Raw genomic sequence first — 16720 nt, 5'->3', positions numbered from 1 at the left:
ATGTCTCAATAGACACATTTTATAAAAACTGTTTTGCTACATTTGCTTCAATATGTATGACTGCAAATTTTAGCAATTGTGGTATTTGAAAAAGGCTTTCAAATGAGATGTGGGGCTTTTTTCACTTCCACGTAGTTCATATTACTGCCCATGTGATGCACGTCTTTCAATTCTAACACTGTTCAGATACATCATGTAATTCTCCTTTTGTTTCAGGAGAAACTAACCTTTCTTCATAGCTTATACCAGCATTTGATAGCAGGCTGTGTACTTATAAAACAACCAGAAGGCATCCTAGATAGATTCTCTTGGCCTGAGCTTTGTGTAGTCTTGCAGGAGAATGTTGATGCCCTGATCTCAGACCTCAACAGGGCTAATGAGAAGGTAAGTGTCCTTAGGCACCAGCTACCTCTATTAAATTCAGTGACATTTGTCCACATTGCAGTATCATTAAAAAGGACTGACATTCATCTTATTTCAAAAAGAATTTGGACGTTAATAATTCAATACCATTAATTATGGCTTGTCTACAACTCAGTTTGATGCCATTGCTGTGGGCATGTAAATGTGACTGAAGTCTGTATGAAGTCTCTAAGCTCCACTTTCATTGCAGGACATGCTAATAGTACTAGCCAATATTAGCCACAGGGACCTAATTAAAAGAAAATAAATTAATCTTACTGATGAAGCAATTCAAAGAACTTAGTCATTTACACTAATAAAGCAAGTCTTTATTTTACCATAAAACTGAAACAAAATGCCCTTACTCAAGGAGTATCGTCTTTAAAGTATATGTTTATTATTGAGGGTTTATTATTTCATTTGAAAGAATGACAGTATATTTTTTTCATTTAATTGTTACTCGTGGATTGTAGACTTATATTCAGTAACACAAATAGAAAATACCTGTTTTTATAAAACATTTCAGTATTTGCTATAGGGAGGAGCTGTACTTTTCAGGATATAAGTAAACTTATGTGGCCTTTCTCTCCAGAAATCCCTGCATTTTTAGGAAAGAAAAGATCTCCTTTTAAATAAATCAAACTGACTCCACAGACTAACATATGACAGTCTTTAGAATTTCATTTTCTGGCTCCATTGATCAGATCAGTCCTAAGACTAGTACAGCAACTCCAGAACTTGTCTGTGCTGACATTTTTTGAGACATAGTAAGGTTCATAATCTTCTTTTGAAGATTTTTCATCTTCAGGAGTGACCACTCTTCTGGTCTGAGTAAGATGTAGGACTGGTTACAGAGAATTGTTTTAACTCTGCCCGTCATTTAATGAATACCCCAACAGTCATTTGGACCTACCCCCTTACCAAAGGGGTAGAATAAAATCTGGATTATGAACATTTGATGTACTGTTCTGTTTTACTTTCGAAGTAAAGGAGGAAAGGGAGTGGAAGAGAAGGGAGTAAACATTATTGGCAGTGTTTAGGGATGTTGTGTCATATTGTTTCTTGCTTTTTAATTTAGTATGGTTGTTGATACTGACTGTGATGTCTCTAGGACTTTTTACAGATACTTACCAGCTTTTCAGGGATTTTGAACAGTATGTCACTTGTGCTGTACCTGCTTTCTTGGGAACAAAATTTTCCTCTTGCATTTCTGTGTGACGTATTTGAAAAGTAGCTTGCTGATACTCTCTCAATTAATTGTAGGTGTGTGTATTTAAAGATTATTGTTACCTTGATTCATTCCTCCATTTAATTTGCATGGGAGCTCCTAAGTTATCCACAGAGTGAATCCATTTGTACTTGTTGAAAACAACTTCTGTATGCTAAAATGTCCTGAAATTCTTTTAATGCTTAATAGTATCTGGAATATTTTGGTTTTTCACTAAAACAAAAATTAAATTAAGGACTGTTTTTTAACATATTATTTGCAATTCTTGCAAACTTCTAATGGACTGATATACTTAGATTGGTACTTTATCAACACAAGATTTAACGCTCTTGTGTAAAGAAAGCCAAAACATAGAAGTGTCCAGTTCAAGTTTTCAACAAAGAAAGCAACAAATATCTGCAATATGGTACAACAATGGCAAAACTGAATCCAATCTTTTGCTCATTTTGTTGCACAACTCAAGTAAATAATCTGTCATGAAAGACTTTTACTTAGTTTTAATGAATATATTAAAGAAACTGCAGTTTAGATTTTATGCAAGGATCGTCTGTGGTTAAACTGATATGCACAATAAAGTAAAAAGGTGTTTAGAGAAGTAAAACAATTTGTTTTTAAATGCTTGTCACACAGATATCTCACCTGGAATATGTTTGTAAAAACAAGTCCAATATTATGAAGGAGCTTCAGCAGAGTCAGGAAGATGCTTTTAACAAAATGGCTGAACAAATGAAAGCACAGGCAAGCTGTTGGCAGAATGAAAAAAAGTATCTGGAACAGCAGTACTCAGGCCTCCTTGGGGAAGTTCATGCAAGGGCACAGGTATGGTGCTGTGAACTTTTGATTTTTTTTCTTGTAAATATTTAATGGATTATTTCAGTAATTTGAGCCCCTAACCAGTTTAAGATTGTTTAAAATTAAAAATACTTGCAAACTCTATGCTAGTATTGACTTTATTTAGAATAAGAAGTAAATGTCTTTGTTAAAACATTCCAGAAGTGAATTGCCTAATTTGGCTTACAGTTGCTACTGATTTTTCTTGAGAATGTTAAGGCTGTAAGACTGAATTTGCTTGACTTAAGAATTATATAGGGCAGCAGTGATTTTTTTCAGTTCATGCGTTGCAAAGACTGTGTAGAGATACAGTAAAATGGTCTCATCTGGGGATAAATTTAGATATATGCATTCTGACCCTAAAAACCAATTAGCAGTGGTAGATTTCAACAGTATTAGAGGATGCTGTTACACAGATGATACAGTGAGCAGTGGGTCAAAAGTGTAAAACTGTTGGTACTGATTGTTAGTGAAGTTATTTGCAATTTGAAATGTTCACTATTATTCTACAACCACCATTCACCATCTTTTCCATCACATTCATTTACATGTGTTTCAATTAAAAGTGTTGTGAAATAGAGGAAATAAGGTATGCCTCATTACTTGTGACTGCCACCTGTGATTATTTCATCTGAAGAATGCTATATTTGATGCAGATTTTAGTCTTGGAAGTCTTTGTGTGCTGAAAACTATATTTATGAAGTATTCTTTTTACAGAGCAATTTATGGTGAGTTCTTAGGATTGAGTTATAATTTTTTAGATTTTTTTGCTTGATATTTACATTTCATGTTGGATATTGACAAGGCTAAAAACCTCACTATGAGTGGAATAAGTGGCATCCAGATTTAAATTTAATTTCCCCAGCATCCTGTAGTTTCAGCTTGTGGCTTTCATGTGCCAACAAAAAGAATGATGGAATGAGGAAGCTTAATTTTAATTTTAAAAATTACTTTTCCTTCCTAAAGAAAAAGTGGAGTTACACAATTTAAATTTCTTCCTCCTATGGAAGATGAGTCATGTCTTTAAACACTCTAGTGTATTGTGAAAAATAGGTGCTTTGCACTATTCTTTGGGATGGTGCTAAACCTCCCAGCCTCTGCAGCTGAATTGTATAGATAGCATGTAAAGCACGTGCTGATGATCTGTCTCTTTTGTGGAGCGCACATTAGGCATGTGCTTTGGAAAAACCTCATCTGTCAGCTTGCTGTACAGGACTACTGAATCTCTAAAAGGGGAATATTTTCCCTTAGAAAACATCTGGGCATATTTTCTAACACAGGCTATGTAATGTTGGACTGCAAGGTGGTAGTTCTGTAATCTAGGTAGTGCAATATCTGTATACACTTAGATGATTCAACAATCTCTTTTCCATCTCGTGTTCCAGTTTGCCTTCCTTACTATTAAGTGTCAAGCTCTCAAGAAGACAGTCTAATTTCTTCCTGATTTCTAATTTGCGACTGACTTTCAAATACCAAATTAAGCATTTCCTTTCCTGGCATCCATAGGGTCCATAAATGTTTACTGTTAGGGCTGTCCTAGTCCTGATTGTCCATTTTTCCTGGCTTAGAGCCAGTTAGCCATATTTTTTCTGCAAGATCAGTGCTTTTTTTGGTCAGAGGTGTATAGAGAGACTAATATCATAGCCTTATTTCCAAAGGAAACAAGGGAAAATGTGCCACAAGTTACAGAATATCTTCAAAGGATCTTTAAGATTTACTGATTGCCAGCGATTACATAAAGATGCAGAATGAAGTATTTAAATTTAATTATTTTAGCAACCTTTATTCATTAAGTTTTATAGGAAACATATAATCACTTCAGGTAGAATGTAATTTGCCAGTATTTCATTGTACAGCTGGGGGTCTCCTCATTCTAGGACACTTACTCTGGCACTACAAGGAAACTGTAGTAATTTGCTACATTTTCCATCCAAAGATCTGAGTGTTAATTATAAGCACTTTAGTGAAATAACCCCTTGTAGGGTTTAATTCCATTCTCAAAAGGCAAGATGAGTGATTTTTGCTGTCCTGCACCAACCTAATGGTACATCACAGGATGCTTCCTTTTATTTGTCTTCAACCAGTGTTCCATGACTACTTCTAGATATTTTCTCCTCAGAGGTCCTTTGTTGAGACTTCTTTAGTTTTTCAAATTGTTGACATGTCTGTGAAAGCAAACCGTAGAATGTCAATTCACACTCTCAGGAGTTAATGGAGAGCTCTAATTGCACAGCAGTATAAGCAGTGTATCTTGAAAATTATTGTTTTAGTTTATTAGAACTGCAGTAGATAGGGCTATTTAGAATGGTCTCCTTATAATTAAAATGCTGCAAAATCTGGAGGTTTTAGTGGCAGTGACACCTGCTACTGCTTCTGTCTCCAGCCAGTACTGTTCATGGTCCCTGGTTCCACAATAGGATCTATGAATGTTACTAGGTACTACTTCACAGCTGGTACCGTAGGTCAGGTGGATGATGTAATCAGAAACAGTTTTACTGTTTCTCTAAAGGACAGAAATTCCCAGAGTAGCTTTATCACAGATCAGCAATAAACAAGCCACTCTGTAGATACCACTCTTTGTCAGTGGTCTCCATGTTTGGAGAGTCAATGGAGCTTAAAATGCATATGCTTTTTCTTTGCCTTTTGTTGCAGAAGTCTAGTCCTTTTGATTTGATAGTGTGCCGTCTTGAAAATGTTACTATGCCTGTTCCTTAGCCTCACACAAATTATTTATTATTTATAGTCTCATAGGAAGCTTCCTCTGAATTTTAACTACCAGTTGTTGTTTGTTTATTATATAGACATTTATTAATCTGTCCCCATTTTTTGTGGCAACTGCTTAAAATAGAAGGGTTTTGTTCTGATATGCAAAAACATATTGTAAGAGAAAAATACTGTAACTACTTTAAAATGTCAATTTAACAGAAAAGTCAAAGGTTTGCTAAACACAAAAAGGAAAAAGTCCCCTGGGGAGAAAAAAATTGTTTTTTTCTTTTTCCTTGGTTTGAGTCCTTTTACAGCAAGGCAGATGAATTAGATAAAGGATGGGATTTATTGCAATTATATGAAAAATCACTATAATCTGTACAAAGGGAGGAAGAGAAATGTGTGAACTGTACTTGTTCTGACCTACCAGGTGTCTTTGGTAGGCATGTCTGGCCCGTGTACTCAAAACGCAACAAAGGGAGGACAGGACAGTTGATGTTGTTTATAGGCATAACTGTGTATATATTTATATATATATATTTGGAAAAATAAAACAGCTGAACTACAGGAACACTGACTCTCAGAATCACAGAATGACAGAATGGGTCAGGGTGGAAGTGACCACAGTGGGTCAACTGATACAACCCCCCTGCTCAAGGGGGTTGTCCTAGAGCACATTGCACAGAACTGTGTCCAGATTGTTCCTACATATCCCCAGTGAGGGAGACTCTACAACCTCTTTGGGCAATTGGTCACTGCACAGAAAGAACTTCCTCCTCTTGTTCAGGTGGAGCTTCTGTGTGTCAGTTTGTGCTCATTGCCTCTTGTCCTGTTTCTTGGCATCACTGAGCAGAACCTGGATCCATCCACTGATGCCCTTTCTTTAGATACTTGGAGACACTGATGAGAATCACAGAATTGTTAGGTTTGGAAGGGACCTCTGGAGACCATCTAGTCTAACCCACTTGCCATGGCATAGTCACCTAGGGCAGCTTACCCCAGAATGCATCAAGGAGGTTTTTGAGTGTCTCCAGAGAAGAAGACTCCACGATCTCCCTGGGTAGCCTGTTCCAGTGCTCTGCCACCCTCAGTGCAAGGAAGTTTTTCCTCATGTTGAGGTAGAACTTCTTGAGCCTTAGTTTTTGGCCATTGCTCTTCATCCAACGTCAGTGCTGGATCACTCCACTGAAAGAAATCTGGTACAATGCTCCTGACCCCCGCCTTTGAGATATTTTTGTGTATTGATGAGATCTCTTCTCAGTCTTCTCCAGACTAAGCAGACCCAGCTCCCAGAGTCTCTCCTCAAAAAACAGAAGCTCCAGACCCTGATCATCCTTGTGGCTCTCCACTGGACCCTCTCCAGTAGCTCCTTGTGTCTCCCTTGTGCTGAGGAGCCCAGAACTGGACACAGCACTCCAGGTGTGGCCTCACTAGGGCTGAGCAGAGGGGGAGGATCACCTCCCTCGACCTGCTGGCCACACTCTTCCCAATTTCCCCCCTGGATGACATTGGCCCTCCTGGCCACAGGGGCTCTGATGGCTCATGGACAGCTTGTGATCCACCAGCAGTCCCAGGTCCTTTTCCACAGAGCTGCTCTGTAGGAGGTCAGCCCCAGCCTGTGCTGGCACTTGGGGCTGTTCCTCCCCAGGTGCAGAACCTGGCACTTGCCCTTGTTGAGCCTCATCAGGTTTCTCTCTGCCCAACCCTCCAGCTGATCAAGGTCCCACTGAATGGCAGCAGAGCTTTCAGGTGGATCAGCCACTGCCCCCACTTTAGTGTCACCAGCAAACCTGCTGAGGGTGCATTTGATCCCTTCCTCCAGGTCACTGATAAACAAATTCAATGAGCTTGGACCCTTGGGAGCACCACTGACTGCAGGCCTCCAACTGGGTTCTGGTCCACTGATCAGGTTGTTTGGGGGGTGGGGAGCAGGGAAGGGAACTATGAGGACTACATTCTGCATATCCCTTTTCGTTGCCTCTTCTTGGAGGAGATTTTGGAGGCTATGTCATAGAACGGTTTCCACCACTGATGTGAAGTATCTTTAAAAAAAAACTTTGTAGCACTTGCAGCCTATTGCAGCAGACACTGCATTATGTTTTAGTGTCTGACTGGTTCCACATCAACCAGAGATTTGAAAATCAGTATTCCATGTGGATTTTGTCCTCCCCTATTAGGACAGTGTTTGCACAAACCCACCAATCTATGCAATTGTCAGTTCTTGATTCACCCCAAGATCCACTCATATAACCCACATTTCCTGAGCTTACCTGCAAGGATGTTGTGGGAGACAGTATATATGAGGTTGCCTCTCAGTTATTTCTTCTTGAGGCTGAACAGGCCCAGCTCCCTCATTCTATTAAGAAAGATTCTCCAGTCCCTTTGTCACCTTCTGTTAGACCTGCACCAAGACTTCCATGTCTCTCTTGTAATGAGGAGCCCAGAACTGGAGAAAGCACTCCAGATGTTGTGGTGGCTACCTGCCACAACCTCAAGCAGATGAGATGCGCCGCTAGCACTGTCTGTGTGAGGCCGGGTGGCCACCGCGTGTGTGGGCACTCCAGGGGAACGGCGTTTGCCACCCTGGCAGTGCTGAGTGCTGCAGCGTGGGTTACGCAGCTCTAGTAGCTTCACACCAGGAGACAGGAGACGAAGAGACAAGAGAAGGACACTTGTTAGCAAGCCCAAAGAGTCTTTATTCCCCCAGGCAGGGCAGGAACAAAGATGCTTTCGGGGTGGGTGCAGTGACAAATGCTGAAGAAACAAAAGATGGCAGCAGATTAAATAGGGAGTGGCGGACAGGGGTGTAAACCTGTTTCGCCCAGTGGGGACAAACGAGAGACAGGAATGACAACCCACAGGGAGTGAACAAACCCTGACTGATAGGAACAAATGAGGAGAAAACAGGGAGAGGTGAGAAGATTGACAGGTACCAGGGGATCCAAGTGGCGGGAGCTCTTGGGGTAAACAACTTGAAGCAAACCACTGTGATGGGAAAAATGGGGGAGTACAAGGAACAAACTTAACAAGCATTAATAAAACAACTGACTAAATAAACAAACCACAACAAGATGTAGCCTCATTAAGGTTGAGCAGAGGGGCAGGATCACTCCCTTGTTGTCCTTGACATGCTTGGCCACATTTAATTCCAGATGGACCTTGAACTTCCTTGTCTCATTTCTACTTACTCTGACAACCTCTCTATCTTCATTCTAAGTGGCCTGACCCTTTTTCCATCTCCTGTGTATTTCCTGCCTGGGTAATGACAGTTCTTCATTTGACCATGCAAGTCTGTTACCCCCTTTGCCTGACTTCTTTTGCATTGGGATGTGTTGTTCTTGAGCCTGGAGGAACTTATCCTTGAACATCTACCAACTCTCTTGCACCTCTCTTCCCTTAAGGGGCTCTTCCTGTAGGATTCTTCTGAGAAGATCCCCAAAGAGGCTAAAGTTAGCTCTCCTGAAGTTCATGGTTACCATTTTACTTGCTTCCTCCTACCCTGATGCTGAAGTTCCCAACCTTCACATCCCAACAAGGCCTTCCCTGTTAGTGTGAGGTCAAACAGCACAGTATTCTTACGTGTGACAGGAAGTTGTCATCACTGCTTCTCAAGAACTTCCTGGGCTGTTTGTGTTTCATGATGCTGGTTCTGCAGCAGATGTCAGGGTAGTTAAAGTCCCCCACAAGAACCAGTGTCTGTGACTCTAAGGCTGCTTTGTGCTGCGTGTAGAAGTTTTCATCCACCTTCTCCTGCTGCTCAGGTGGCCTGTAGTGACCACCCACAAGTGTCACCCCTAATGATCTGCCTTTTTTTCCTAACCGATAAGCTCTTGACTCACTCATCATCTACCCCAAGACAGAGATCTATACAATCTAGGTGTTGCCTCAAGAGAGGGTAACTCCACTACCTCACCTTCTTGGTCTGCCTTTCCTAAATAGCATTTCCTTTATTACAGCATTCCAGTCATGTGAGCTCTCCCACCACATCTCTAATTGCAAAGGTCAGAGTCCTTTGCAATACACAGTATTGCAAAGTACTAGTACACAGATCTCTAGTTCCCCCGTTTGTTCCCCATTTTGTGTGCATTGGTGTACAGGCATTCCATGGAAGTATTTGATTGTGTCAGTATATCCCAGTGGCAGTGCATAATCTGTCTTCTGGCTACGTCTTTGGATGCTTGTATCCTCGGGAGGCATCCCCTCTTAAGCATCCTTTTGCTGCTTAGGTGATCACTGTAGTTCTCACCTTCCCACACCTTTTCTCTGTTGAGCCTGCCCTTGTCCCTGTCCCCCTTTAAATCCAGTTTTAAGCTCTTTCAGTGAACCCTGCTAAGATCCGTTTCCTTCTTTGAGATAGGAGAATCTCATTTGTTGTCAGCAGACTCAGTATCATATAAACTGACCCATGATCAAAACCCCACAAATTCTGATTGTAACACCACCCTTGCGTTTCTCTGAAGCCATGTGTTCCTCTGGGATTTTCTTGGGTTTTGCCCCATCATTCCCTGCAACTGGAAGGACAGAAGAGAACACAGCTTGTGCTCCAGATCCCTTGACCAGTTATCCCAAGGCCCTGAGGTCCCTCTTGATCACTCACAGCCTTTTTATTGGGACTTTGTTACTACCCACCTGGTAAACAGGTAATGGGTAGTGATCAGTTGGCTGTACCACTGGGCAGTTTCTTGGTGATGTCTCTTATTTGGGCTGCATGGAGGCAACATACTTCTGTATAGGTTAATTCTGGTTGGCATATTGGGCTCTTCATTTCTCTAAAAAAGGACTCACTACTGTCGTTCTTTTTTTTTTTTTTTCTTAATTGAGGAGGTCAGGGTGTAGGGGGTAGACTGCCCTGTCGTAGAGAATCGGTCCAGCCTAGATGGACTTTCATTCACATTCTCATTTCCCTGATTCTGAGATTCCAGGGCCCCATACCTGTTGCATAAGGGTACCTGGGAATTTTCCACTCACCTCTGTCTCTAAGGTCCCATGCTACCTGGTGGTGAGAGGCTGGGGGATCCATGGCTTCATGTGAGGTGGACAGTGGGTGCATTTGTCTGAGGTGTGGTAGAATGTGGCTCCACCACTCAGTCTCTTCCTCAGACTCCATAATTCTTCTTAGTCTTTCTACTTTGTCTCTCAGCTCCAGCATTAGGCTTTGTAAGTTATCCACCTGATCACAACTCACACAGCTGTTGTCTCTGCTGCCCTGAGAGTAGCGCCAGGCTCCATCATTCCCTGCAGCCTGGAACTCAGACTCTTGCATGGTTTCTTGGGCACTCAGTCTGGGTTGCCCCATCCTTTCTGGTGTGCACAGAGGAAGTAATTTTTGTCCAAACAAACACCACACCTCAGCTCAATCAGCTGAGAGTGAAGATCACCAACTGAGCTAAGTGCTTGCGTTGTCAGTGCCTCAGTGCCCTTCCTGCTTGCCCTGTGTGTGCAAACAGTGTCATGGTGCCCTGGCTCATGTTTCATGTTGTTTGCCCTCTCTGTTCATTGTGTTCCAGCTTGCTTGCCCTCCCTGGGGGCAGCTTTAGTACATGTGGGGGTGGGCCCTGTCTCTTCTACTGCCATCTATGCTCAGCTCTCCAAAAGAAAAAACCTTTTAAAGTCTCTGTGTCATTATATTTCTAGTTTTCAGTTCTGTTTCCATGCTAAGGCTAAGGGTGTAGTTAGAAGTTGGATAAAATAATTTTGCTAGTAGCACCTGGTTTTTTGTTAATGTTTCTTGGAATCGATGAAGCTCTGCAACCCAGTGAGGTGCCCCTCAAAGCTCAAACACCAAAGGAAGCCAGCTCGCCAATGTTTAGGAAGAAAAGTCTATGTCTCTTTCAAGAACCATGCTTTCAAGCTTTAAATAAAACTCTAGAAACCATATCTGGTGTAGCAAAAGAAATTACTAGCCAGTAAAAGAAAAAAGGTGCAAAACTTATATTTCTGAAGTCAGAGGTTGTCTTATTTACTTTTGCATATTACCATATCACAAAAAGCATTAAAGAAGCACTTTAATTAGCAAGAGCACTGAATGTTGGTATTGCTATCCAACAGCCCTGTAGGGATCACAGTTTGTTTACTTCAGTATTGGCCTTTCACCTGTGATGGCCAGAAGCCATAGGTTGTTTTCTAAATTTGGCTTACCTTTTTGGTTCCTCCCAGTCATGCTATCAGGGTTTCTATCTATAAAAATCAAACACTGTAAATAATGCAGTAGCACTGAAAGTATTGTCCATGTTCATACTTTATTTCAGCATAGTAAAGTGACATACGTGGCCTGTAAATTGCATTTTGAAATTAAATCATTGAGTGGCCTCTATTTTTGTATCACTTGAAGTATTTTAATAGCATTACAAATTCTTTCCCTTCCAGAAAAATTATAAAATATTTATTTGGTCAAAGATATTTTGAACTGACTAGGGTACATCTCTATAGAAGCGTGGAATCTTCTATTTTCATTCTAGGGATAGCTGTGTATATTTTTTTCCATTTTGTGCTTGAAGACTGGAGGAGGTAAAAGAAACTAGGGTGCCTTGCTCAGCTCTAGTTTGGAATCTGTAACAAATAGAAAGCAGGAGAATATGGCTCAATAATACCAATTTGCTTCTTTTTAGACTACTGCTACAGGAATAATGTCACTCTATGTTCAACAAAATTGTCTATAGCTCTAAGAGAGGTATCTGAAACTTAGCAAAATCCTCAGTTTTCATCATCATATGGACTTGTAATTCCATTAATGTTTGCTTTCTTGTGACCATGTATTGTAGCTGAAGCATTAGCATTTAACTTGAGCTTTTACATTCTTTGTGAACAGTACCTAAAATTTATTATCTCCCTACACCAGTGGAGCCTGTTTAAATGTAGTCACTGTTTCAATCACAGCTTACTCTTAGGCATCAAGAACCCAGTTTAAGTCTCTGAGGTCACTTAGAGCTCTCAGCATAGTGTCTTGATTCTAGTACTGCAGTCTGCATCCTCTAACTGTAGTCCTGGCATTTCCTGACTTGTTACCATTTTTATTTCTCTATACCAGCTTGCTATTTTATATTTTCCTCTTTCCCTATTTCAGGGTATTTAGAGGAAAAAAAATGTTCTGCAGCTTGAAAAAATCTATTATGGCATGAGGTAAAATAAAAACATCTGTATTACATTGTTCTTTTGAAAACTCAGTTTTGTATGAGACCTAATTAATCTGTGAATATATAAGAAGGGGGTTGATTACAAAGTAATTAAGAGATCACCTTTACTTCCCCTTTTCCAGCTGCCGCCAATCTGTCTACATTTATGTTCCAGAGCCTTCCTTATTTTTTTCCTCTCCCTTATACTAATTTTATTTCTTCTTTGTAGAGCAATGGTCTTTCTGAAATTGGAACATGTAATTGCTTACTAAGCAATTGTTGTTAAGTCAACTGATAAACTGCATTGTGGACAACCAGGTGCAGGCTATTGGAGTACTAAGGGTTATCATCAGGAACCAGGAATCCATTTGTAACTGAAGACTGTGCAAACTTCCCTTTGTTACTTTGTTTGTTTTCATGTATCTCATTGTTTAACTGTTTATTAGGAGAGATAGTTTTATCATCATTACTAATTAGTAATATTTATTCATTTTGTGTGTTACTTGAATGTGAAGAAAAAATAACGTATTTTATCTTTTGTCTAGGTAAAAATGATTTTGTTAAGTAGAAAAACTTTTTGTTAATATTTCTTCTAGTTCAGTTTGGTTTTTTTTTTCCCTCTGATCCCAGGAATACCAAGAAGCAGCAGAGAAAAATAAGGAAAAAATTTATGTACTTGAAAAAAGTCAAGAGAAATTGGCTCTTGAAAACACTTCTGTGAAAAAGATGTTAACACAGTTTCAGAAGGAGCATTCCTCACTCCTGGCAGCCTGTGCACTATTAGCAGGTGCCCTGTATCCTCTGTATGACCGATTGTGTGCTATGTCTTCCCAAAAAGACCTTCTCCAGGATCAGGTGAACATATATGAATTAGTGAACCAGAAGATTAGGACCCTAGTTCATGCTCTCTCGGATGATAAGGAAAACAATCAAGATGAAGCAAAACTAAAGAAAAGAAAATCCCAGGGCCTGATTTATGTATTCCGAAGAGCTGTGATTGCAGTTTTGGCAGTCAACAGACTTACGGTTTTAGCACAGTCTTCTAGTTCCCTCTTCACCTGGACAAATGGCTTAAAAGAAGGCATTGGAATTCCAGTTTGTGTAGGAGAATCCAAAGGCAAGCGTAATCTGTTAAGTAAGCTGATTTTTTTCTTCTTTGATAAATGTTGTGTCAAAAGATATGGCTAGTGAATAACATATAGTAATATTATTTATAATAGAGTGTAAATACAAATTTAATGACATTTTAACAAATGTAATTTCTGAATTTGTAACTTTTAGATAACTTGATAAATGTAATTTTCCCTAAAAGGAAATGCTTAGTCTATTTAGCAATGCAAGTACAGTTGCAACTACACACATGAGCTCCCATTGTTTGAGATCCTCAATATTTGCATTGTAGATTTCAGAACTAGGTGCTACTGCATCTGCTCTATGTGATAAATTTCTTGAAATGTTCCTACATTATTTGCCACCAACATTATTTTTTGAGAATGTGTATTCTCTTATTTTATTAAAAACTTGCAGTAATTATTTCGTACTGAAAAATGTAAAAAAGTTTCTTACTGATTCAGGTAAAATATTAATGTAAGATTTCTGGATTTCCTTTAGTGGAAATATATAGTCCTCTTAGTCACTTTCTGTTACCTTTCTGTTACCAAACCAGATTATGCCTCCCCCAACAAGGAAAAATGGTATAAAAAATGCTTTCCAAACTAGAAGATTCATCTATTTTTCTGGCTTAGTTCTAGTAGAAGCATATTTAATACAGTCTAAATTGTCCTGAAAATAGTCTGTGGCTTATGTAGTTTTAGCTTTCGTCAACTTCTGAAAAAGAAAGTAGTGTGATTCATCTAAATTATTCAGTTATATTGGTAGCTACAATTCTGTTCCATAGGTTGTGAAGAGGAAGATCTTGAATGTGTGGAAGCACTCAGCTGGTTTTCTAGTTCCAATCTCCTTGCTGCAATAATCGGTTCTGTCACTGAATTGCAGGATGTTGTTAACAAACCAGGTAATTTTAAAAGTATTTTCTTGTAGTTGAAGATTTAAAAAATAATTAGGGTGGTTACATCATCTCCATTTTTAGGTTTATTTAAACTGTTCTGGATCAAAGCTCCTGAGAGCTGTCTTGATGGAACAGATTGAATTTTCTTTAACTGGTGATGTGATACTTTATCCTTTTGATATATAGAGTCATAGGAACAGAAGGCTGGACAGTGCTTTTAGAAAGCATATATACCATTCTGCCTATTTGATTGTGAGATATTAAAAAATAGAAACAGATATTTGGCTAACCTGTTTTTAAAAGCTTAGCTTAAAAAGTAGGCTAAGCTTTTAAATGAAGTAACTCTTACAAGGTTCCTAGTTATCTTCTTCATCTGGTTTAATATTCAAGAAGTGTTTTCCTGGAGCTCAACCTGATATTTTTCCATAGAGAAAATCTATGTAATTTTGGTTTTATTTGATTTGTGTATGTCTTAAGTGCAGGCTCTAAAACTGGCACGTCTTCGACTTGGGACATTACAGCTGCTGACTGAAAGGAAATAATTTCCTACTGTTTTTTATATGATGTGAATTTAGTAGTTCCAAATCTGGAAGACAGTGAATTTCATGGATAATATTTTTGTGTGTTCTACTTGCTATCTTACAGTTTTGGAGAGAGAAATAAAATGCTTTCAGTTTATACAATGCATGGCAGTCCTTATTTTATGTCTCTGCAGTCTTCCCTCTCTAAGTTTGTGTTTAATTAGGTTTGTGTCTAGATTTCTCAATTTTCTCAAGAAAAGTCTGTTTGTATAGAATTCTACTATGTCTATGAAAAATTGTAGTGTCAGTCTCTGGAAATATCACCTCATGATTCCCGGCTGTTAAACATTTTCCTTAATTTATTTCAGCGAGAATTGATTTTGTTTGGTTCTCTGCTTTGCTGCCATCCTTAGTTCTTTAGTAACTTGTAGTTTTAAAATACCATCACTTCTGTCACAGAATAAAGTATGTTTAAGGAGGGATAATTTATATGAATAAATGGAAGTAGCAGGACAGGGATAAGATGCTTCATTTCCCAGAAGCTTAAATAGCAAACCGATAGCAGAAGACATTGAAACTAGAGTGTTTTGATTCAGTTTCAGAAGCTCTCTTCTTTGGTCATCCTGTTTTCAGTAACTTAAATTTATATCCTTACAAAGCAAAGCTTGAACTGGATTTTGGAATGTTTACAGGGTTTATACTGCAAGTATTCCTGTATACAGAGTAGGAACAGCAACTTGAAGAAGAATTGAGAGAAAAGCAGCAGCAGCATGGATCTGCTGAAGTGACTGGTTAGAATACCCTCAGCATCACGATATTTTGGCAGTTTGAAGTATGAGAATTCTGCTGGTCTCTATTTACTAGACATCTCTGCCCTCAACACAGGCTTGATTTTGAGAATTAAGAAGAACTATGCTGCAAATGTTGTGGCCACAGTCAGTTTGGTGATTCTTTCATATCTTATCTCTATTTAAGTAATTTCCACAGAAACTCAAGGTCTAACTGCTCATGTATTACTTGGAATTCTGTTGCTCATGAAATCAAGTCTCCTAAGAATCTTTGGTTCAAAAAATAGTGATAAATAATTTAAAGTTTGATAAGAAAATTCTGCAAATGTTAAAGTAATTAGGCTGTGAAGGAATATATTTGAAAGCTTTCACACTTAGAAAATTACATTATGTTCTATAAGTAATATTTTAAGTAGGACTTAAATCTTCAAACTGATTTCAATTATGTTGAATTTCTTAAAAAATTGTAAAAAGGCAATCCTTTCATATCTTTAAATAATGGCAGTTCCGGATTAGACTATACGTCACAGGAGAGAGTGCTACAAGAAGGTGCTGTCTGGATCATCAAGATGGAATGATTCATTGTCTTAGAAATTATGTTTAAAAAAGGCTAGGTTCTGGGGAACCATTTGAGGCAGCTGAAAAAACCAAATCCAGCTGAGAAAATCAAATCCAACCAAACTCAGATGACACTGGAACATTTGGGCCTGTATGCTCTGATTTGAGGCACCTTTTTTGATCTTTTAAATAAGTGGTTTTGGTGATTGATCATCACATTGATGATCATTTCCCTACATACTGTTAGTTAATTTGGGTTTCATTCCAGCATGTCTTAGAATTATCTCTTTGCTTCAGTTTCAATGCAAGTTCATTGCAGTGTTGGAGTTGTTTAGTTTGTTTGGGGTTTTTTTGTAAGGTTAGATATTAGATTTATTTGAACAAAATCTGTACTATCATAACCCAGAGACAGTAGCATCCAATGTTTTCAATACAAATTTCACCAACTGTTAAATATACAAAGCTTTAAAAGTTTGACATGAACATTTTAGTCTTCCATAGTACAAAGTTAATCCTGCTGACTGGTGTTCAATTTCATCAAAACAGAATAAACAATTATTGTTTTT

General features: G+C 38.8%; 1 protein-coding gene across 11 annotated transcripts in view; it reads left to right on the top strand.

The window, feature by feature from the left end:
* CCDC171 (coiled-coil domain containing 171) overlaps positions 1-16720 on the top strand; it is a 155417-nt gene that overhangs the window by 58103 nt on the left and 80594 nt on the right. For all 11 annotated transcript variants that reach the window (XM_068177037.1, XM_068177042.1, XM_068177040.1 and 8 more), the window contains exons 14-17: positions 217-384; positions 2261-2449; positions 12910-13414; positions 14177-14293. In XM_068177037.1, the coding sequence (XP_068033138.1) occupies positions 217-384; positions 2261-2449; positions 12910-13414; positions 14177-14293 (979 nt within the window). The remainder of the gene's footprint in view (positions 1-216; positions 385-2260; positions 2450-12909; positions 13415-14176; positions 14294-16720) is intronic.

The sequence above is a fragment of the Anomalospiza imberbis genome, chromosome Z, assembly GCF_031753505.1.
Source record: "Anomalospiza imberbis isolate Cuckoo-Finch-1a 21T00152 chromosome Z, ASM3175350v1, whole genome shotgun sequence".
Classification (NCBI taxonomy): Eukaryota; Metazoa; Chordata; class Aves; order Passeriformes; family Viduidae; genus Anomalospiza; species Anomalospiza imberbis.
This window is presented reverse-complemented; position numbering and strand designations above follow the sequence as displayed.